At 35.7% G+C, this 23415-nt stretch overlaps 1 protein-coding gene across 2 annotated transcripts in view; it reads left to right on the top strand.

Annotated features, from left to right (window-relative positions):
- SENP6 (SUMO specific peptidase 6) overlaps window positions 1–23415 on the top strand; it is an 84914-nt gene that overhangs the window by 37276 nt on the left and 24223 nt on the right. The window contains exons 6-13 of one of the 2 annotated variants that reach the window (XM_013952370.2): window positions 309–329; window positions 6763–6833; window positions 8489–8634; window positions 13008–13410; window positions 14358–14590; window positions 17121–17291; window positions 18255–18297; window positions 22355–22534. In XM_013952370.2, coding sequence (XP_013807824.2) covers window positions 309–329; window positions 6763–6833; window positions 8489–8634; window positions 13008–13410; window positions 14358–14590; window positions 17121–17291; window positions 18255–18297; window positions 22355–22534 — 1268 coding nt within the window. The remainder of the gene's footprint in view (window positions 1–308; window positions 330–6762; window positions 6834–8488; window positions 8635–13007; window positions 13411–14357; window positions 14591–17120; window positions 17292–18254; window positions 18298–22354; window positions 22535–23415) is intronic. The other variant, XM_067294095.1, reaches the window with a different exon arrangement.

The raw sequence follows: 23415 nt of genomic DNA, 5'->3' as shown, positions 1-23415 counted from the left end.
TACGCTGGAATGAGTTAAGTGAGAGCCAGTCTCAGTTCAGAATTAATCAAATTTTACACACTGAAAATGGCACAAGAATATAATATGTAGCCCACTGACCTTTGCTGGCTGTGAAGTAACATTTGTTTACACATTTATAATTACTGTTACAAAAATGTTGTGAATATTAATAGTGTTTATTTGAAAACTACTGCAGTGTGAGTGCAAGAGGCAATAAAAGTTTGTTTGATAACTTTTTAATTTAGTAATGTACAACACCATGTGGGGCTTTGCATCTTATGTTTTTTTTTCTTTTTTCATATTTTAAGCAATCTGGATCGAAAGGAAAGGTAAGCTTATTGTTGATGAGCATGGCAATGAGTATTAAGAAAATTAATCAAATGAGTGCTTTAACAATGCTAGTTAAAGAGTAATCAATGCAGTGATTATATCTACTCACGTGTTGGGGATTTTTTGTTTGGTTTTCTTCTCTTTTTTTTTTGGTAAAAGGGAGTAAGTGGACCACAAAAAAGACCTTTATGTCCATCTCTGTGTAGTGCCATGTTAACGTGAGCTTTGGGAACATTCCTACTGGAAATTACTATGCGTTTATGTCCACTGTGAAAATAGGTAATTTTCAATTCCCTCTGGAAGTTAAGAATTCACCACCAACTCTTTTGACAGTGCAGTAAATTTAATGCAATAGAATGGTTTTGAAGCATATTTTGTTGGGGTATTTAACGGTTTTCTATCTATCATTTCAGCTTGGTTTAAATAACATTATAGTTTTCTGATTGTGTGTATTGTGTACATTCTGAAGTGTAAATGTTAAAGCAATTAACAGAAAATGTGTAGCAAAAACAAACACGCTCTAAGACTGATTGTCACTCATTTTGCATCTGTTTTATTGCTTTCAGTATTTTGTTAACAATATGAAATACTCTGCTTTTATTTTTCTTTTTATGTAGCTTAAATTTACAGATTTATGTAAATATTCTGTTGATAGCAATGAGTTTAATTTTTGTAAATATCCTGTCTATATAACTGGGTTTTGACAGTATAAGCTTGGTATCAGGTTGACTTGTTTACACTGTTTATTTAACATTTAGCAGATCACAAAATAAATAACACAGATATCAAATGTAGATTTGTTCTTTGTGAATTCAGGATGTTGTGGATTTATCTTGAATTTAATAGTGAAATCATAGGAACTTTTCAACTTTACTGCCATTTGTTATTTCTTAAAAGAAATACCAAAGGGATACTGACAGATTAGTTTTGGCCCTCTAATATCGGATTCAATCTTCCTCTCTCTGCCTTGGCTTTGAGTTCATACATTTTTTCCCCTTTTTTCTCTGTTGCATTTATGTTATTAAGAATTAACTCTTCAGCAATTAAAGTTTTTAATTTGATCCTGTATGTCATAGAAAAACTAGAGTTGAGTTGTATGCTGGCGGTATTAATTTTCCCATGGGGACACATGCTGCTTTGTAACCAGCTGGTTATGAAATACTGCTACTCCTGGATACATTCTTTTTTCCTTCTCTGCTTTTCATTGCTGTCCTAGCAGGGGAAGATGATTTAGGCAGGAGTTCCTAAATTCATTTTTATCCTTACCATCATGATAAGAGCAGCTGCTTCTCCTGGCTTTCTCGGCCAAACGGGCCTTCTAACTTGCATACTAAAAGCCCAACTGCCTGTGCTTCCTATCTCTTCCATCCTTTGATTCTGTACCCTGCTTTTCTCTAAGATGCACTGAAAATAAATCTCACCTCACCAGCTGAGTGCTTCCTATCTTACCATGCCTTACTCTGTTTTGATGTAATGATTTTGAAACCAGCAGTCTTCCTGCTGTGGTCTGCCTCCAAGCAGTAGTGGAGTGGGGTGTCCTCGTACGAGAGCCAAGCTGTGCATTAAACACAGCTCACGGGGGCAGTGTTAGGCGGTGGCATGGCCTGGTACATACATGGTACTCTGAAGTGGCTCAGATGAGATCATGCCCAGTTTTAAAAGCTCTGATCGAAGACAGCAGTGTTTGTATCCTAAATTCCCACATCCGTATGTATACTTGAACGGGATGTTGCGTTAGGGTTCTTCCTTTCTGGTCTAGCCAAAAACTGTTCCCAAGGGGGGGTTTTTATTTTCTTTTTTGTAGAGAAGGACTTTTAGTATCAAAATTTCACTTTGGCTGGAAGGTGCCACAGGGGTCCATGTCCCAGTCTAAGGTGAAGATAGTAAGGTCCAATTCTTCAGCAGAGAAGTATGGCAATAATCTGTAATCAGGCAGAATTCAAAATCTTGTGTACTGAAAACACTAAATCGGTAATATCATTCTGTCTGGGCAAAACATGTTACTCAAGAGTGCTATGCCATGCAGCTATTAAGACATGTCAGAAGTTTAGGATTCTCCGCTGCCCAGATTACCTCACTGTGTGTGTTGTGCCTGTTGGAGGAAGGGCCTGATCCTTTAGTATTGTGTTCTTTTGCTGTTTGGTGCTTTACTTCTTGAGCTTGCTTTCATCGAAACCTGATCTATCTCCCTTATGCTTAAAAGTATTGAAGCCAAAACTCTTTATAATGGATGAGATAAATTAGAAGCCTAAAATGTTTAATCTCTGAGTATGGAGCCTTGTTCTTCAAGCAAAATCTAAATCAAAGGAGAACTATTGTTAGGAAACTTAGCAGGCAAAAAAATTGCATGTTTTTTAAAAAGTATCTGCAATATCTCATTTGCTAGGATGGCAGAAACACTATTCATTGTTGTATTTCCTTTTTATTATTAGGCACAATACATAGAATTCTTGCATCTTCATTTGTTTAGCTGTGTGATCTCTCAATATTAAAATAGAAGACTTAGTTTAAGTTTTACTAATAGGATTGAACAGCAAGAAGGCATTTGTTTCAAAGTGCTTTACATTTTTTGATTTTTTTTATAAGGAATTTTTCTTTGCCAAACCATGGAAATTCTTTTCTGGATAGTCCTTTTGAAGATAGATATCACGTTCAGTTTTTAAAGCATTAGTTTCCATGTAATTTCTGCACTTGTACACACTGAAACTGTCCAGTGTATTAAATACATAACTGTAGAAGCTATCAATGGATATGCAAGTGTTCAAATAAGTCATAAGCTCTATGGTGGAGGGGAAGCTTTTTTGTCATCTGTAAACACTTTATGGTGGTGTCCTCTTGCCTTTTTGTGGGGGGGGGAGGGGAGAGAAGCAGGGGGAGTTCAGTGAAACGCATTTCATAGGAGGGACTACAGGTTGCTGTGCTCTCGTGGAAGGACTTTGCCCAGGAAAGCGTATTTCTGAGATCATATCTACAATTAAATAGTGTTTAAAACTGTCTTTACTGTTGTTTGTAACACAAAGGAACTTAAATCTCATCTTGAATTGCTAATCCAGGTTAAACTGTGGTGGGCAGCAGTTGACCTGGAGCTGCTGACTTCAGCTCATGGTCCTGTTTCACCATTGCTTCTATATTAATCTATGCTAAGTCACCAGAGCTGGGACTGCCATGCACTTTGTTGTATAAGGGTACCCTTGAAGAGAGATGGCAAATCAAGCCTGAACTGAGCATTACATGATGAATTTATCAAATCTTTACCCATAAGATGTAAGACTTTCTTGCGTCATGGCAAGTCAAATTAACAAAATGAAAAGGTTAATGAATAATTAGAAAATATTGGAAAAATAGCAGTCTTAAATTATCAGATTGGATTCTGGAGATCTACAGTTGCTTTTGAATTTCTAGAATGAGAACTACAGACCGATTATATTGCAGGCAAAAATTACATAATGTCTTTAATGTGGGAAGATATGGTGTTGGTTGTATCTTTTGAGAAACTTGCTGTGTTTTAATCATCACACATAAAAACTCCTAACACTCCAGCTGATTCTTGCTAAGCAGATTAACCAAGAGTGATATATGTTGTTAGCAAGTGTCTGAGTTGTAGGAATTGAGCAAGTACAACAAAATGATATAAACATGAACTAAAACCTTGCTTGAGGCTGAGCTCCACTATGGAGAAAGCTGAAACTGGCAGTATGATATAGGTTTTGCAGGAATTTAAGATACGGTCTTTTAGTTTTGTTTATGGATAAAGTATGTGATGTCAAATTCTGATCAAATGTTGGTTAAATATACAGTAGGAATAAAAACCTGGGTCTCTATCTTTAATGAGATTAGAGATTTAGGCTGTATATTCACTTAATATGCTACTAGCATCATTTGAGAAGTGAATTAACTATTTATTGCCATGTTAACTACTAGACTGTCTTTCACCCTTCTGTCTTTGGTGCACCCTTGGTGCACTTGTAGTTCACTTGGAAAGGGTTGTGGGAGTAGTCTCAGGTGACTAATTTTGGATGATTAAGGGAATTTTGGTAACCTACATTTGTGTGTTACCAGCCCATTATGAACAGATGAGTAATAAATAGGCTTTTACTGTGGGAGAAGCAAGATATTCGTTTTATACCACCTTTTGTGTTTTTTTGCTAGTGTTTGGCTGTTTAATATAGTAAGTATCAATATAAGCCTATGCCGATAACCCCAGATTTGAACAAGGATAAATAATGCTACTGTACTCTTGATTTATTGTCAAAAAATTATTTAGCAAAATAGGGTTAAGTGATGAGTTTGTCATCGTAAAAAGGTAAAAATACGTTACATATTAATGTAATAAAAACATGTAAGACTTTTAGGAAAAAATCATAACTTAAATGTTGAGAGACCTTGAATTGTCAAACTTGATTTTAATTTCCAAATTTCCAGTATTATTTTCATTGTCTTCAATTAAATTTTGTCAAATAATTTTGCTGTTGCTTCTTTGAAATATAAATCAAACATTTTATATCTAAGATAAATTTATATTGTAAAGAAAAGAATTATTCTAATAAAGGTTATATTCAAAACATCAGATTTATTCCAATGAAATACTATGGAAAGGTAACTATAATAGATGTCAGACAAAATCATGAGCATCCTTACAGCAAAGTTTTCATATTTTTTCACATCTCCAATAATGACGTAATAGTTCTTTCTACCTTTCAATGTCATTATCATTTGTTTTGGTAGTAACAACTTCTCATTATGTAATGCATAATTTGAACTATGTCATATAGGATTATATTTCTACCAAATCTGCTGTTAGAGTAATCCTTTTCTGATTTGAACTTTTAAAGAAAATGTTTTAAAAAAAACACATAGACTTAGTTTACAAACAAATATTAGTGTAGAGTTTCTCTTTTTGGTTCAGTTTGTGTGTGTGCAGGTATTTAAAAACAAACAACCCCCCACCTTTGGGGGGAGCAGGGTTGTTACAGAAGCAGGTTTGGCAGAATCAGAGTAGCAAAGTACTTGACGTGGGGCTAGCATGTGTCCTTGTGGGCACTGATGGTAAAGCACTGTGACTTCTCTACGCTCCATATTGCAATGCAGCCACCATTGTTTTTCTCAACTCTTCTTTCTCCCTGAGTTTTTCTTCACAGCACAGGACCCCAACACAGTGTTTTTATGTAGCAGTGGGTTAATCCATTTGGAGGGCCAGATTTGGTAAGAAGTATTGCAGAAGGCATTATAGATTAACTTTGTTCTGAATAGGTCAGTTAATAACAAAATATGGGAGACCCTGCAAGATGTGAGCTAGAAATATGGAAAATTCAAAGGTCCTAACAATTTGATGCCTTAGGAAATTATAAACTGAAAGAAATACAGATTTATGCTAGATGCCGCAGTCAGTTTCAGCAATAACCCTATTTTTGGCAGGTGTGTCTGAAGGACTTAGCTCTGTTAGTTTAAGTTTTTACTGCCGACAGCTGTTTTCTTTGCCCCTTTGCTGATGATTGTGCTTGTAATCAGAGGTAGCGCAGTGACTTGTGTGTGACTAAGCTGACCCGTCCCCAGCCCAGGGCGCTGGCTGAACCTGCCGATAGAAATGGTTCCTGCTGAGGCTGTTGACAAGGGCTGCGGCGTTTCAGGTGCATGCCGTCTGTCACTGTAGCAGGAGCAGTAGCCTACAGCTGCAGGGCAGGGTTGGACAGCTGAGAAAGAGAGCTGCTATGAACAGTAACAGATGCAGTAAGCATCAAAAATCTTAATTTGGTAGTAGCACAATTTGACATGCTTATGTTTAAATTGAAGATATCTCAGGAGACTGAAAAAAATCTTATTACATTGCTTTGTGTGTATTAGTATACACACAAAATGTGTGATATATTATGCAAATTATGCCAACTAAAGTTTTCTTATCAACTAATTTGTCTAAATTATGTTTTTAAACAAAGATGTAGGAGCTATTTGTTCTGCTGTAGTTGTCTTTTTATTTTTTGGCCACAGCAATTTTTGGCATCAGGTCTCTTTCTTGTCTGTTTTGCCTTTTCTCTTCCCATTTTTTAAGTTGTGGAACCTAAGTTGTGGAATCTACTTTAATATTTAAATAATAGTTGTTTCTATTTCTGGATTTTAAAAATACCTATGAATGAGGAGGAGGAGGAGAACTTCATACAGGCATCAGTCCTTGAAGACTTTGTTCTGAAAGTGAGAGACTCCTAACTATTGATAACTGTCAAAGAGGGTTTAGATCAGAAACACTTCTAAGACCTTTATTGTAGTTGTTCCTAGCATTCTGGTAATATTTTTAAGCATTCAAACAGCATGTAATAGGAAAAAGTATTTATTCATAACTTTCAAATATGTTTCAGATTTATTTTGTTAGCATATGATTCTGGCAAAATACAGTGATGTTTATTAAAAGAACAACCATATATCAAATTTATTTTCCAGAAAAGAATACCCCCCTCAGCTTCAGAAAGTAGAAGCAGACCACATTAGGTTACCACGGTCTCAAGGAGTGGGTAGGTTATCTTCAGAGTTGTCATTTATTTTAAACAGAATATTTTTTTGAAAAACTGCTTTGGGCAAGTATATGTCAACCTTTGTGTAATCTGTGTACATTTTTAGTATATCTATTTATATCCTCTTATGATATTATTCTAGTTTTATACAGGTCTTTGCATGAAAGCAGAATTTTGCCCATTTAGGCAGATTTCTGCAACCCGTTCAGTCACATTATAATAAATTTGAAATTCAACCTCAGTTATTTAAAAATGAATGAAATTGGGAAAAAACTTAGAATCATAGAATTGTTGAGTTTGGAATGGATCTCTGGAGATTGTCTAGTCGAACCCCAAACCCCCAGCTTGTTCTTGAGTTATTGGTGAGGAATTTCTGTAGCATCATTAGTGTGTGCAAAATGTAGCCATGATAAATACCACTTGGTAAGAAGTATATTCACGCACTGAGACAGCGAGTAGAACTGCCAGCATCAGCACTGCCCTGTAGCTCACCTGAAATATGCTGTCATCTCACTGGTTAGGGACCATTCTTGGGGATAATCTGATGCAAGGGAGAAAATAAAATTTTGCTTGAGGGGTAGAAATTGTGAAACAGGAAAAAAATCACTGTGTTTGAAATATTGAGCTTTCTCACTGCAGATATGTTAGTCTGTGAACCTGCTACGGTCAGCTGCTTAACCATCTGCATTAGCCAGTTATTCTACTGTGCTGTTATAAGTTAATATTAAATAGAACTATATAACCATTAATCTACACAAAAGTAAGATCATTAAAAAATGCTATTATTGTTCCTTTTTTGAAAACAGGTCATTCTTTAGGTTTGAGATATCTTCTAAGAGTAGGTTATTTTTAGGACTATGAGTATATGTATTGAAAAAGTGTTCATATCTCTTTTAAAAAAATGCTCCCTTTAAAGAAAGTTGTAATATGGAGACTGTAATTAAATGTAGTTAGGAGACTAAATAGCACTTTGAAATTAAACTGAAATAAGCCAGTGTTTTATAACATTTTGCAAAGCAGCTTTTATAGGAAAATCTCCCTCTGTACAAATTGTTGATTTAAGATTATATATTTTTTGTATTAATGGAGACTGACTGGTCCCATCCCTTTTCCTACATTCTTCCAATATTAAAAGGAGTGCCCCAATATAAAGTAGGATATGGCAGTATAGTTCACTATACTGCTGAGTCTTAATCTGTCTAATTTAGGATTTATTCCTTCAGCATATTTCCAGTGCATTTCCAATGCATTCACAGTAGTCTTTTTGTGAAAATCACCATCATCATCTTCTAGCTGATCCTCTCTTCCTTTCAATAGCAAAGGTTCGATTCTAGTTGTAATGAATTTCATATAGGTTTTCAAGGTCAAAGCCTCCTCTGAAGATATTAAGCTACAAATTGCCACTGAGAAATACCGAAATAGTACTAATAAAACAATTTTCAACATTCTTTTGGAGGAATTTTTTCTTATTTATACAACAGATCATGAGACATTTCTTTACATGAATGAAACTGAGTGTAGATTGTTGGTTGTTTAAAATGGTCTTCATGTTTAACTCAAGTTATTTTATGTGGAGAAACATGTTGATTGTACTGCTTAACCACATGTGAGCAGATATTTCTTGTTAACAGCTTTTGGGTTTTTTTTCCTCCTAGACAATAAAATGGAAAACACAGAAGAGTCAGAATCAGAATCAGAATCTGAAATTAAGAGGAAGGTACAACAGAAACGTCACTGCAATTCCTATCAATCTGACTTGTCTCTATCTTCTGCTACAAAAAAATGCTTAACCCAATTGAAGGTGTGTTAGATTTAAAAAAATATATGAATTCTGTTTAACTTAAAAAGTTTATGCATGTTTTTTTAAAAAGGCATTCGAGTTGTAACATAGCCTGGCGTTCTAAAAGTCCTTAGAGTTGGGAGAAAGGTTTGGGCATTTAAATGTCTGTACCATTAATATTTTTTTAACTTAGGTATTAATATTGTTGCTAACTATGAAATATTTATTTTCCTATTTGATCAGACAGGTGCTGTACTGGAAAAGTAGAAGAGCCTGTGGTGTTTGAATCGATTGGCTGATCTGCTCCATGATTATTTTGTTAAACTAGAAACTGCTAATTTTAGCTTGCTACGTATGAAATAGAGGAGCAGTATTTTACTGTTTGACAGAAATTCTTACAGAAAAGTGTTGCAGTTGTCAGTACTCATTATAATGGTAGAGACAAAAGTATTGCAAATATGCAGTTGCTTCCTGTTAAGTTGCTATGTTTTTCACTGAAACTAATCTGTAGCAAGGGTATCCAAATGGCAGACTGTGGCCTGGATGCAGCCAACCTGGATGTTTTGTCTGAAATTTTCCTGAATACCAGATATAAGATGTCTTGGGCATTCTTGTATGGCTCTCCATATTTCTTACTGCCTTCCCAGGTTGCTGTCAAAGAATTGTAATGCCTACTTGCAGGTCACGCTGTATATCTGTCATAGCAGAACTTCCTGCAAAGGGGATCTTGGTAAAAATTAAGTACACCTGTGATTATTATATATAACCACTTTTGGTTTGCTCCTGTATATTAGAAAGTAAGTCAGACTGCATTTCTTCTTCAGGGTGGAGTATTTCATTCTACTCTTATGCATTTCCATTATATATTTAGTTAATAAAACATTAACATAATGTTAAGTGGAAGCATTAATTGCTGAGGTTTTGATCTACTTATGCCTTAAACTTTACAGTATTCAGCAAAGTACTATATAAAAGCTAAATCATGAGGTAACAAAGCAGGTAAAAACAAACCAGAAGACACTCACAGTTCTGGGGTTTTTTTGTTTGTTTGTTGTAATCATTATATTGATGATTTTGGTTATGTTTGTTTAGAGAAGCAGCCTATGCTATGTACTGTCAAGGTAAGGGACAAAAGCAGAAAATGGTCTTCTAGGTTAAAATAGTCACTAATGAAAACAATTTAAAAATAAATGGAGTCTTGTCACTGCCTTGATATAACAATGTAGTAGGATTTCGTTCTGAAGATCTGACAGATGTCATCCCTTAATAAAGAGGTTTTCTCCTTACAAATAATGTAAATCAACAGAGAGGAAGGAGCCTCACAGCTTGTGGTCAGATGTGACCTTTGTAGGCTGTCTTGCAGCAGCTCCTAGCTCTAACTGGAAGACCCCATGCATGTAGAAGTGAGGTGTGATTTCAGCTTTCCTATTACAAAACCATGGTATTGACTTCCAGAACTACTTGCTGGGCAATGTACGTGTGGGACGAGATGGCTGGAGCTACATTTAGGAGTATCAGCAGCTTTGGTGTCCGTGAGCCAGGCTGCATGTGGCTGATGACATTGCTAAAACAGGCATACTCTGTCGCTCCAGTGGAAAAGCGGCAGACTGGATTACATTGTTCCAGGGCCTTGATTTCATTTCCAAAGCCACCAGACAGATTGTACTTATAAACGGTATTTAATGATTACATCTGGTACTCTTTCCTGTGCATGTCAAATGTTTTCAGAGATCTGTAGGGTTGACGCTGGAGGTCACGAATGGAAAAGTTATTTTTCTGAGACATAAGAGCTGAGGGCTTGCAGTAAAACAAGTTTAAGAGAGGTGAAAAAACCCATATTTTTTACACAATGTAATATCAGCAGCAGTCTTTTCTGAGACAAGAACTAAAGTGATTTTGAAAAGACATTGACAAAATTTGTGAGGATACATCATTGAACGGGGTGATTTAAATTCAACCCCTGACTTAGGAAGTGCCAAAGCTGCTGATTACAAAAAGTTGGGAGGATCTATCTTTGCTCTATTCCCTGTGCTGCCACCCACCCCCCACTGGCCAGTGTTGAAGGTACGGTACAGCGCTAGATGAACCTTTACTCCGGTCACATAGGATAGTTATGATCCTCTAAGACTGTACAGTTTGTGGATGCACTTTGTTTATACTGTACTTCAAACTCATTTGAGCCTTGCATTAGACTTGAAGTAATACTTTTCAGCTGCTTAAGAGATTGGGAGGGGCGGGGGGGAAGTATTTTTATGAATGTGGTAAGGGGAGGATTCTGTTTCCATAATTTATAAATTCATAGCTGAATATAAAAAGACAAAAGATGAAATCTTGCTGCAACTGAATTCAGTAGCACAACTCTCTTTTCTTTCTTTCATTTTTTGTGGGTTAAGAGTTTTGTACTGTATTTGTGATAAAGAGATTTAAGAAAATGTTTCATGCATTTGTCATGAACCAGAGCTGTCAACCCATGCAGGTCATCCACCTGAATGTTTATAGAGGCTTTGACCAGTTTGGTAGTGTTTGTTGTGGTATCTTGCCAGAGGAATTACAGATGTAACCAGCTCATTGTCAGACATAGATTAAATCATTTTAATCTTAGTAGAGTATAATAGGTTGCCCTTTATAAATGTTAAAAATACACATCATTTTTAAAGTGGGGGATGTTCTTCTTCATATGTGCTTACAAAAAACCCCCCTGAAAAATAGCAAGAGCTTTGAATGCTAGAATTTTTAGAGATAGGACGGAGGAAACTAGTATTTTTTTGTATTTTGCAGATTTGCAAAGTTTAAAAAATGTTGTACTATGCAGGTTATAAGGCAGATACATTTAGATAAAACTCACCTACTTTACTCACTTTATCTTTAACTAGAATGTGACTAAAAAAGAGTATACCACTCTTAATTAAGCACTGCTGTGCCTACCCTCAGGATCCAGGCTTTCCAACCACAGAAGGGAAGTTGTTTTAGATTTTGGGTTTGTGTTTGGGGGGTAGGGGAGGGGAGGTTATTTTATACTTAAGATCCTTCAGGTACCATTGGTAACTTCTACTGAATATTTTCATATCATGTCTTTTCTGATTGCAATTCCTCAATATGATTAGCAGTATCTTTATAAAAAGTACATTTTGTAACTGAGCACTTAGGCATAATACTGTTTTTCACATCACTTGCTATCCTATCGCACCACAAAGGTAGCACATCCAGTTATACATGTTGTTTGTTAAAGATGCTAACAAGGTTTTAAAGGCCCAATGTATTTTATACATTGGCTTTTGTATGTATTTTGCTACTGCCTGTAAGGCTTTACTAAATTGCCAGAGTTTTTATAAAAAGTAGTATATTTTCCTCTTATTACTTTGTTTTTACATTTGTTTTTAAAAATGATTGAAAATCCCACACCGGAGGAAATCTTTTGTATTGGAAAGTTGTTCATGGCTAGGGGTGCCAGTGGTGGTGGACATGTTTTGAATACTGATTCCAAAGAATTTTTGTGGGATTTAGATGTTTATTGTCTTGTAGTTTGCAATAAGGGGCTGTATCACATGCGCTCAGTGGTCCAGCAGGCAACACCATACATTAAATCGCAGTTCTAGCAGTGTCCCATATTCAACTCAGTAGGCACTCAATAACTCACATGCTAGGTCCAGATTTCCTTAGACTTAGAAGTCCAAATTCTGCTTTTGTAATATGCCAAGTACTTTTTTAATTAAGGAGGCTCTAGTAGATGTGTGAGAAACAAAAAACATCTCTGTCTTTACAATGATTATTTTCCTTTGTAGCCCCTGCCTTTCTCTTGAAAGTCTGAGGAATGCCTTTTCCCCAAGTCCTTTTTTCTCCAGACTTTAGGGCAATGTATTTTCTTCTCACTGTTTTTGTTTGTTTTCTTTTGAGGAGTGATTTTCTACAGTCAGGTTGTTGGAAGATGTCCTGGGACAAGACACAAATGAACTTAATGATCTAGGGGATTGCTCCTCGTCCTTTTAAACATTTCTCTGATGATCTTCAGTTTACTTTTTAAATTTTGTCCAATGAAACTATTTTTGTAGAAACGCAGCTGGATGCAACTGGACCTTCTTGCTGATGTGTAATATGTCTGAACAGTGTGCAACCTTTTACATATGGAAGGAAAAAGAACAGGAAGGAAATCTGGACTGTCAAATGCTAATCACTTTTAAAATTGACAACAATTGATATTTGTCCCTCTTATCCCTTCTTAGGTGAAAAAAATCAAACTGTATTTTAATACTTTAACTTTACGTGCTTACTGGAATTACTAATATAGCATTGTTAATCTTCATTTTGAGCAAACGATTAACTGTGGTCTTTCTTGTACTTAGACCCCATGCAGTTACTGATTGTTGCATTTTTTCCTTTTCCCTTTTCCTCTCTAGCTTTTGGAGCAAATTGATTATTCAGCTGATTGCCCAAATTGTGGGCGGGCAAACGAAAATCAGACCAAATGCCGACATTGTGAAAATGTTTCTCTTAAGGATTTGCAAAGAGTCTCCAGACAAACTGTGACATTAAGTGAATCTGTGGGACCTTTATCACGTTCTTCAATACATCAGAATTCAACAGGGCAAAAATCTTCAGGTACAGGGTTCAACACAAAGAAGTTTTATAGTTCTGCTGTCGGGAAAGGCCCAGCGGATATTCTACTGAGCAATGATGTTGTAGGACATTCTATGTTCCGACAGAATGGAAAAGTTGGTCTTATAACTGGGACAAAAAGCCCTAAAATTACAGGAAACCTAAGACAAAGGAGTACAAGACCATCTGAACTAAATGATCCGAGTAAGTACCCTTTCATGAATATAGCCATAAACTGAAAACCCCAAGTATGCTACCGTGAAAGAACCATCCCCAATAGTTTACATTACTGACTTTACTTGGTATTTTGGGGGGCTTTGGGGGGAAAAGAGACATACCTTTTTTTTTTTTTTAATGTTCTTTTCCTGTAGTGAGGTACTCTTTGAAAAAAAAATCAATGTTGGGGAAAACAAAATGTTACTACTTTAATCTTAAAAAAAAAAAAAAAACTTTTTACTTTTTCACTTTCAAATATCGTTCTTAGCAAGACTCCTTCATTCCTTCTCACAAAGGGAAAGACAGTCTTTGATTTTTTTTTCTTTTCCTTTTGAGCTGTGCATCCCAACAATATACCAACAATGTACCCCAACATCATCTTTGAATTTCATAATGTCTAAAATGTTAATCTTTATGCTTCATCTGTGTAAAGACACACTAATTAATAAGCAGATAGGGATTGGAATTTGGAAAATTCTGGTTCTAGTTCCATGCTTAGTTTGCTAGACCATGTGGTCTTACTGATTGGAATAGCTTAAATCATAATTTCTCTAGTCATTTTTCTTCACGTTGCTTGTATTACACAACCTTTTTAAAACTAATCTTTCCAGCAGAAGAGGCTTAAATTAGACTTTTGTTGTACAATTCACTGTCAGTTCTTTACTGAACCCAGAAATGGGTGACCCCATTTCTGTGTTTAGGCGGGAAATGGTGATACTTATTTCTTGCATAGTTAGTTATGGGAAATAAGTGAGGGAAAGAGAGCCTGTGAGCATATTCCAAATAAACATTAGTAAAAACATAATATAATAATAAATGTGGACTGCATTTGGTACTGCAGGACAATTGCATAAATTACTTTTAAGCCATTGCTTAAAAAGAAATTTCTGTGACAGAAAAATGTAGTGGTTGAGAATTTAATATTTTCTGTTTAGTTGTTTTGTCTAGTGATGATGATGAGGAGGAGGATAGTGGCAGCACTAGGAGAATGGAAAGCATTTCACCTCGTCCTGCAGATTCAGCCCGCTCCTCCCCAGCTCCTTCTACAGGAAAGGTGGAAGCAGCATTAAAGGAAAACAGTTGTGGAATAGAACAGAGAATAGGTAGTATTACAACAGATACAGAAATTGCAGTCACACTACCAAGAAAAGCAAGAATGAAAGATCAGGTACTGATTTAACGCTTTGTTTAAAGAAAACAAAAGTCAAATCATAAATGGGAAATGTAAAGGCTTGTCTTGCGTTGCCAGAAGTTGACTATATTTTACTACTTTTCTTGTTTAGCAGTTCATCAAATAGTATTTCTGCTTACATAAATGCTGAAAACATAAGAAAATTTGTTCAGCAAATTTTTATATGAGCATTCATGGTGATTTGAATTACACTTTTGACATAGATACTTCTCTGTTGAATGTGTGCTCTTTGAGACTGTGCAGGATATTTGTATGTCATTCAAGGGCCTTAGCTGCAGAATGTCAGTGCCAACTATGTAATGGTAAGACTTTGGTCATAAGAAGTTAAACATGAAAAGAGACACTGAGAACAATAGTGGCCTTCTAAAATTAAAATACTTTGACAACTGTCCCAATTAATAGCACTTATTTTAAGGATTTCATGGTGGGGCTTTTGTTTTTTAGTTGAGCACCACTGCAAGAATTGGATAAACAAAGGCAAAAAATGCACCATGAGCAGACTCCTTAAGTGCTGTCAAAGGGGACAGCTTTCACGGTATGTTAAAGACTTAACAACATTGATAGTGAGCCATTAAGAAGGACAAATTCCCTGTGACGGTTGGTATTGAATTAATAGTGTTGCCTAAAACCTTTTTTTGGTCACTCATCCAGTTTGAGGATTGTGGATTTGATCCAACAAATGTATCTGATCAAATTTCTACCCTCAGTCTCAAATCTTTTGTGCTTTCTGAGTTAGAACAGTAAACTAATGATGTCAAAACCTTCCTGCTACGTCAAGATTCAAAAAGCAGCATTCTAGTGCTGTAACTGATGGAATTACGTATGTTCAGAATGTGGTGTATAAATAGTCACCACTATCAACATAAAGCTGTGAACCGACAGCCCACAGTGTAAAACTAGGGGGCTGAAAGCTTGGACAAACAAGTAGCTTTTCCGTTTCAGTTCTTCAGTAGTTATATGCTGAATTAATTTAAAACATTGCATTGTGAGGGCACTAGTGTCTAAGACATCTGAAAATCTCATTGATTTCCGTTGCAAATCCTTGTATTGCTGTTCACTACTAGCCTTGAAGAACCAATTGTTGCACTGGAATTTTACTGTGTATTTTAGAGAAAAGTAGAAAAGAGATTGTTTTTTGAAAATGGGGATACGGTATTATTTGTAAAACTTAATATAAACTTTGCCCAGGTTCAAGGAAACTACCAAGAATTGCAGGTATCACCGTGCATTTTTGTCAGAAGTTACAAGAAAAAGCTTACACAAGCTGTGTTCGTTTGTTCTAGATATTTGCTAAGTCCTCACTGAAGTGGTTACTTTAGTATAGCACTGCTTTATGAGTGTTCTCTGTGTTACTGCTTTTCTGTGATTTCCGAGTTTGGAACTTCTAATCATGTTTACCTCGTACAGCAGACAAAATGAGAAGCTGTCTTCAACAAGAGTCCTAGGAAAATATTTTAATTACAGAGATCCATATCCTCTGTCCTCTGTCTTCTCCATAGTATTTAATATGGAGTATCTGAAAATATCTTATGAATTATGGCCAGAGAGGCTAGTCATTAGCGACTTCATAATAATTCTCCAGATTTAGTCTTAATAGAAATATTGAATCCCTTCAAACATTTTTTTGTGGGAGTTTAATTGTATTTTGAAACCTAAAAGAATGTTTGCTAATGGTTGTTTTTATAAAAAGAGAATATAAGTACCAAGAAAAGATTAGCATACAGAAAATTCTTCAGTAAAAGAGTTATACAAAAAAAATTATATATAGTGAAATAAGTTATACAACAAATAAATGTATTCATATGATGGCTATCAGCCAGCTCTCTTTCTTTCTAATAGTTTTTTGTAAAATTGTTCTGTTGGTAAAGAAGAGACTTGAGATTGCAGCTTCAGTTAGCATCCAAAGATTTTCTTGAGCTGCAGCCAGCCTCCATGTGTCTTCTTTCAGTATTTAGCTTTCTGATCCTGGAATCCACCTCAAAAGCATCTTAATAGTTCTATATAATCCTGAAGGATTTTCGTGGGTTTTTTTCTTTTTTTTGAAGATTGTATGTCTGCTATTGTGCACTATACTTCAATAATAAATCAGTGTTTTCAGTCATCAAAAGCTTGGGCTAATACAAAGCAAAATAAAAAAAATCCACTTAGGATACCTTTGTAGCATTATTCATAAAAATGACCTTGTTATGTCAGGCTGCACAGTGTTTCAATGTGAAGAAAATTAAATTGATGTTGACAATTTTAGGGCTATTATTTGTGACTTGGAGATGTTAGCAGAATGTCTACATGTGTCAACTAATTTTTTTTTCTTGAATCTGGCAATATAAACATCTTCAGATGTTGCAACAAATTCATTAAGAAATTTAAATTATTTGTCTATGTTTGGGAGTGCGTAATCCTGTTGAGCAAAGGAAAAGTAGACAAAAATTAGTTACTACTTCTTAACAGTCTGTTTTAATAATAAATTTTAGTGAGACATTCTGATACCTTGAAAATTGCTTTTCAGTTTGGCAACATTGTGTCTAACACTCCAATAAAACGTCGTAAAGTTATTTCTCAAGAAATCGTAACTGAAGCTGTACCTCTAAATTATCAAAATTCCTGTGAAAGCGTCATTTTGAACTGTCGCAGTATACGAATAGGAACCCTACGAAGAATGGTAGTGGAACCTGTGATTGTAAGTAAACTCGTTATATGACAAATCCCCTTTCAATTTTTGGGTGTAGAGGTTGTTATTTTCATACTTGAGCAACTTAATACTTTGCCTTACTTGCCCATACTTGCTGTGGGACAGCAAGTTTGTCTCTAATTTCAGTTAGAGAGGTTACAATTTTCAAAGAAATTGGATTTGTGCTATTATATACTAACACAAACCATCTAGTTTGGGTGTGTAATAGGGTTTTGCAGGTGTGATATTTCTATCTTCATTTTATCAGAGGTTTGGGGTGGGGTGGGAGGAAGCGTCCTAGGGATTAGTGTGCATCTGTTAGGAAAACTGAAGGCACCAGTTACCAAACAAATGAATGCTGATAGGTGGGAGGAAGAACCATGTCTTTTTCTGCAGGTGAAAAATTTCAGTTCTGTAGTATGAGATGTTATTTATTTATTTATGATACCTTCCAAATTACCAGGAGACTTTCAAGGAGTCTTTGAATGCTAGTGGTATGCAGTAAGCCAGATAACATGCATGCTTCTTCCTGGGGCCACCACTTGAATAAAAAGAAGTTGTTACTTGTTCTTTCCACCCTCTGGAAAACCCTATTATTTGATTTGCTTGAATAATCATACTGACAGCTTTTCAGAGGCCATGTGTAATGTGACATTCTCTTTTGAAGTTTGGAGGGTTTTTTTTTTTTTCTTCCTACAATTACTTTTTTTTTCCAGGGTATTTTAAACCTTTTAAAAGTAAAAGTACATGTAAGAGGAAATCTTATGTTTTGACAGTTAATATGACTGAAAGAGACACTGTATAGTAAAGTATATACTTTATATATATACACCTTGTTTAGTCTTAAATTTTGCTTTTTATGTTTTAAAATTTTCATTATGTAAGTACTTATTAATTACTATGCCAAAAGACATTAAGTCAAATTTAATTTGGAGAAGATATGAAATCTTATTATTGTGTTGTCTTTCACAGTTTTGCCTAGATTATATCAAAATACGGCTAGAAAGTCAAGAAGGTCAGTACTACTTTCATTTTACCTTAGTAAATATTTCTTGTATAAATTAACTTTGTCAAAAGCATTACACATGTATCATAATGAAATGTTGATTCTGGTTTTGTTTCTTGTGTAATAAATTGCACCAGCTATGTGTAGTCAGATTTAAAAGAAATCAAGAATATAAATTTTACATGAACTGTCTGCAGATTAAAAAAAACAAAGCAATTTTGCATAATCTCTTGTTTCTATTAGCAGAAAGAAAATTCACGGATAGCAGGAATTAGCAAATTGCTAATCATGCTTGCTCTCAAGGGTCATTAATTTTTCCCCTCATCCTAGTTGAAGAACTGTGGTTTTTCTGCTGATTCTTAGCAGAGCTCTTGAATAAAATGATTAACAAAAGCAACAGGCGAGAGCAACCTCCTGTAAAACATGGTACATTTTAAACACTTTATCAGCTCTCTTATTTCAAATGCATAAGAGAGTAAAGCCACATAAATGCCTTGTATCATTCCTGGATCTCCCTTCAAAATTGAACTCGCTTCTCACTATAGGTTGTTTATTTCATGTTACTGACAAAATTACAATGACGTAGTTGAGGAAATGGTGAGCTTGCAACTATTCCTGCATTTCCTTTATTTTCTTCTGTAGGGTTTTGCTTTGGGCCTAAAGAGGAGGTTTGCCGCCTTTTGTCAATCTTAAGTCAAGTTTCCATGAAAACGTGGTCCTATTTAATTTTGCCTTTTATACTATGTTATTTGTAAAAGATAACTATTGCTTTTTGTCACTGGTATACGCCAAAAGGTCTCTATTGCAAGCTCTGAAGATAAGCATAGCCTTTGCTGTGTCAAGCATTTAAGGTTCTGTTGCATATAAAACATAATACAGAGAAACTACCAATTTTCATGCATAAAATGCATTGAAGAATTCACTAGAAAGCTTATTAAAATTGGTAGAAAATGTCTATTAATTTTTTTCCCTAACAGTTACTTGGTGAAATTGTTTCCGTGGGAGTTGATTCTGCAATCACATAAAAATGGAGACTCGTTTGTTGAAACATATAACAGTTTTCCATTTCAATATTTTGAGTTTTACATCAGTAGGAAAATGTGTGTATTCACATTTAGCTCCACTGTTATTAACAACATAATCATAACATGATTTGTTCCAATATAGATAAGAGTATTGAAATAAAAATGACATCCAAAAATGTTTTTTTTCTAAAGGTTGATCATGATGATCATGCTTTTTCAGAGAAAGGCAAATGCTTCGAACAGCTGTAAAACACAGAAATATTGTATTGGCTTAAGCTTCTTTTTGCATGTACACACATGCGCGTGCACACACACATACATATATTAAAAATCAAATTCTCAAAATTCTCTCCACATCCCCCATCAATTTTCTTCAACTTTCAACTGGTGTTGGAAGGAAAAGGTTTTCTGTTCCTAAAGAATAATAAGCTACTCACTTTGCCTTGAATGGGTAAGGTCTATTGTCTATCTTAGGTCAAAGTTATAGAAAATAGAGTTTGCAGATTGAGGTGTCTATGATGACACGTACTATAAAATGCCTGTCTTAAGGCAGAAGAGGATGGATATAATTTAGGTCTTCACCCGAAGAGCAGACATAGTCTTCCTTTTACACGAAAGTGAGAGTTCTCATTCAATATCGTAATTGCAGTGCAAACACAATGGCAGGGATTCCGAATTTTCTCCCAAGACCGACTAGTCACTTGCTTTAGACAGTCAACGCTTTGGCAAGGACCTTCTGCCTCGCCACAGTTAGGACCTGTATGCTTTAGTTAAATGGATTGAACCCAGGTTTGAGTTAGGGTTGTAGTTGCTGTGGGCTGCCTCTGAAAGCAAGAGTTAGGTGAAAAGAATTAAGAAAAAGGTGTAGGTTTTGAAAAGAGAAAAGCAACGTTTTGCTATAGGGATGGAGGTAATGCAGGCCCAGCCTCAGAAAGCTGTTTATTATTATTTTTCATTTAGTTACTAGCTTTGTTTTCCCCTATGTATGTCTCTAGGGAGATGAGGGAAAATCAGTACAGGGAAATGGACTGATTAGATCGATATAGCCTATTTCTGCTACCCTTTCCCTGATGAGATGGAAAACTACTGTTCTGAGCAGTAAATGTGCAGTCAGCTTGAATGAAACATGTCATTGCTGCAGCCTGACCCAGAGCCAAGGAGCTGCCAGCTAGTGGGACGGGGAGTGTTGGAGACGTTGAAAGAAATGAGAACTACTTTGGCTCTGGTGGACACCGTTTGCAGCCCGCAGACTGCAGAGGCTTTGGTTTAGGACAAGTGTTTGCCCTGTCCCTACCAAGCAGCAGACTGCTTTCCTGGCAGGCGCAGGACTGAATTCAGCAGCTGCCAAGCAGAAGGGTTGGGCTAGATGATCTCCAGAGGTCCCTTCCCACCCCAACCGTTTCTGTGATTCTGTGAAGGGAGGATGTGGAGGGCTGCTGCTGGACATTGGCTGCTAAGTGCCAAGATAAGGATAGGGAAAACAGGGTGGGGGTGGAGGTTGCCAGGGAGGGGGGTTGCTTGTTTGTTTTTAAAAGCCCCCGCCAATAATAACTAGTAATAAGAAAGTAGAAAATAATGGGGTATATATTTTTTTTTAAATAGCTTTTATGCAAATGAGGTTCAGGGTGATGCAATTTAAGCTTTTTGGCAATAACAGTTTTACTGATTTTTGGTCACTTTCTGTCTAGTCGTGAAATACTTACTAAAATTTAACTTAAGAAATAGTATGTTTTTTCAAGCTGAAGGCTAAGAGGTAACAAGAATATATCTTTACATCTCTGAACACTCTCTGTATCTGCTGATTAGGAAGAACTCTAAAACTAAGTAACTGGACTGGGATAGATTTATTTTTTTAAAACAAAAAAAGTTAAGATGCAAGGAAGACTTTCCTTCAGCAGCACTCTAAAAGATGTTTTTATTTCATCAAAAGATGGTACTCTTAAGTTACGTATATTTTGTGGTTATGGGGAAAAAAACCCTGAAAGCTAGAATTTACTGGGACACGCTGAAATGATATGAAGTCTACTTGGCATAGTAACTAGGGAAGTTGTGTATGAATGGATTCCTTTACAACACTGGGGCTCCTTGAAATCCTTCCTTTCCTTCTTTCTCATCTCTCCATGCAACTGGTCTTAGTCAATTCAGGAGTTCCCTGCAGCATCACCACCCCTTTGGGGAAGAGAAGAGGCTTTGGTGCACTGATTTTTATTTATTAGAAGGACTTTGTTAGCTCCATTTCTGCTTTCATCCTGTCTATATTTTCTGTCCCCCATGTAAGGGGATATGGTTAGTCTGTAGAATGGTGGAGGCTGCCGTCAACTAAAGCTTTGAGTGACTATCATTAACCATTTCTTTGATCAAGAAGTAATTCCTGGCTTTGAACTTTAAGGTCTTTTCAACAAATTCAAGGGACTTTGACTACCCTTGTTTTTCCTTCCATTTTTATAGTTCACTAAAACCCATAAAATACTCAGCATTGGTGTCTGCAGTGTTCTCCCAAATTTTAGTTAGATGTGATAAAAATTTACTATTTCACTTTGCATTTCACTTTAACATTTCAGTTTGGTACTAAGTTAAGAGTAGTACCTTGTTTTGCTTAGGCAGTTGGATTGTTTCTCTGCATGTCTTTGTTCTCATCTTCATTTTAAGCTAATTTTTTAAAAGAACTTGGACAAAGATAAACCTGCAAAGAATGTTTTACAAGGTTATTTTAAAATGTGTCATAGCAATAGTTGCAAATTTAAATTTACATGGTTTCTGGAAATGCTGTTTATTCCGTGAAACAAAGACTAGATTAAAGTCAGTGAGAAGAATAAAGTTTGGGTTTGATTGCTTTCCTGACAGATGACAGCAGAGCTTAGCTTTTCTTTCAGCATACTAACAGACATCATTTCCTGGATATGTGTTAATTTCAAACTTTTAAAAACCTTCTTTGAAGTTAATGAGCAAATACTTCTTTCTTGTTAAAATCACAGGGAAATTGTAAAGGAGTTCTGCATGTTTTGACTAGGTTTTAATACAGCTTCATGATTTTTTTCTAGAATCAGAAAGTGATATCCGAGAGATTAACCTGAAAACTTCAGAACTTACCAAATGTGAATGGTGCAGTGTCCGAAAATTACCTGTAGTTTTTCTACAAACGGTACCGTCAACCTGTAGTAGCCTGAGAGACCAGCTGAAGATGAGTAAAGATAATGTCTGGTATGAGTGTAAAGGAGACAGTAAGTAATCAGTTTTCATCTATTATTATACCTTAAATGATGTTTTAATGTTTGGACCATGACTGAGCATACTAAAGAATAAAACTGGCATCACTGGCTGGAGCAAGTGTGGTGTTTTTCCAGGCAGTATCACCTTCCGAGGCAGACTGGCAGTACATTGCAGAACAGCTTGGCAAAGCTGTAGTTTTCTATTTGTCCAAATCTATGTTAATTATAGTATTTAATCAGTTTAGTATTATTTTTTCACTAGTTACTATACTGAAAGAAAGCAGTTAATTTGTTTGTTTTGCTTTTGTATATGGGCCTTAATTTTCACGACAGCTTTTGGTATACTTACCTCTGCTTTCCAGGCTGCTCTACTTACAGGCTTCAGTTTGAGTAGAAACTCAGGAGGGGGTTTCATATGCATGCAGTGATGTGATATAGACAAATACCTACTGGAAAGTAAATGTATCTTATGTATCAAAAGATACATGTATTAATATATCTTAATTTTAAGTTTAATATCAATATAGTTTTCCTTGTGAGCCTGTTAAGTTAAAATGCACTGTATTTTTTAATTAGCATAGTCCTCTTCCCTTAAATAGGCTTTTCTTCAGGTTAAATTTTGTGGTTCTTTATGCTTGTACTCAGCGTAATACATACATAAAGCTTTGTAATGGCATTAAAAGGAGGAAGAATGCTTTCGACAATCTTGGAATTGTGCAATTCCAAAGCAAACTAAGGTGCTAATAACCGCTCCACCACCCCAGAAAAGTCCTGAGCTGTAAGGATTATTACAATTAGAAAAGTAAAGGGAGGGGGGGCTAGAAGCAATCCTGGGGGGAGCAGGGATTAGGGGATTAGACCCCAGGACTCCTCTTTCACAGGTGAACAAAGGA

Source organism: Apteryx mantelli, chromosome 3 (assembly GCF_036417845.1).
Source record: "Apteryx mantelli isolate bAptMan1 chromosome 3, bAptMan1.hap1, whole genome shotgun sequence".
In the NCBI taxonomy this organism is placed as follows: domain Eukaryota; kingdom Metazoa; phylum Chordata; class Aves; order Apterygiformes; family Apterygidae; genus Apteryx; species Apteryx mantelli.
The sequence above is the reverse complement of the archived record's forward strand: the minus strand, read 5'-3'. Positions and strand labels throughout refer to the sequence as shown.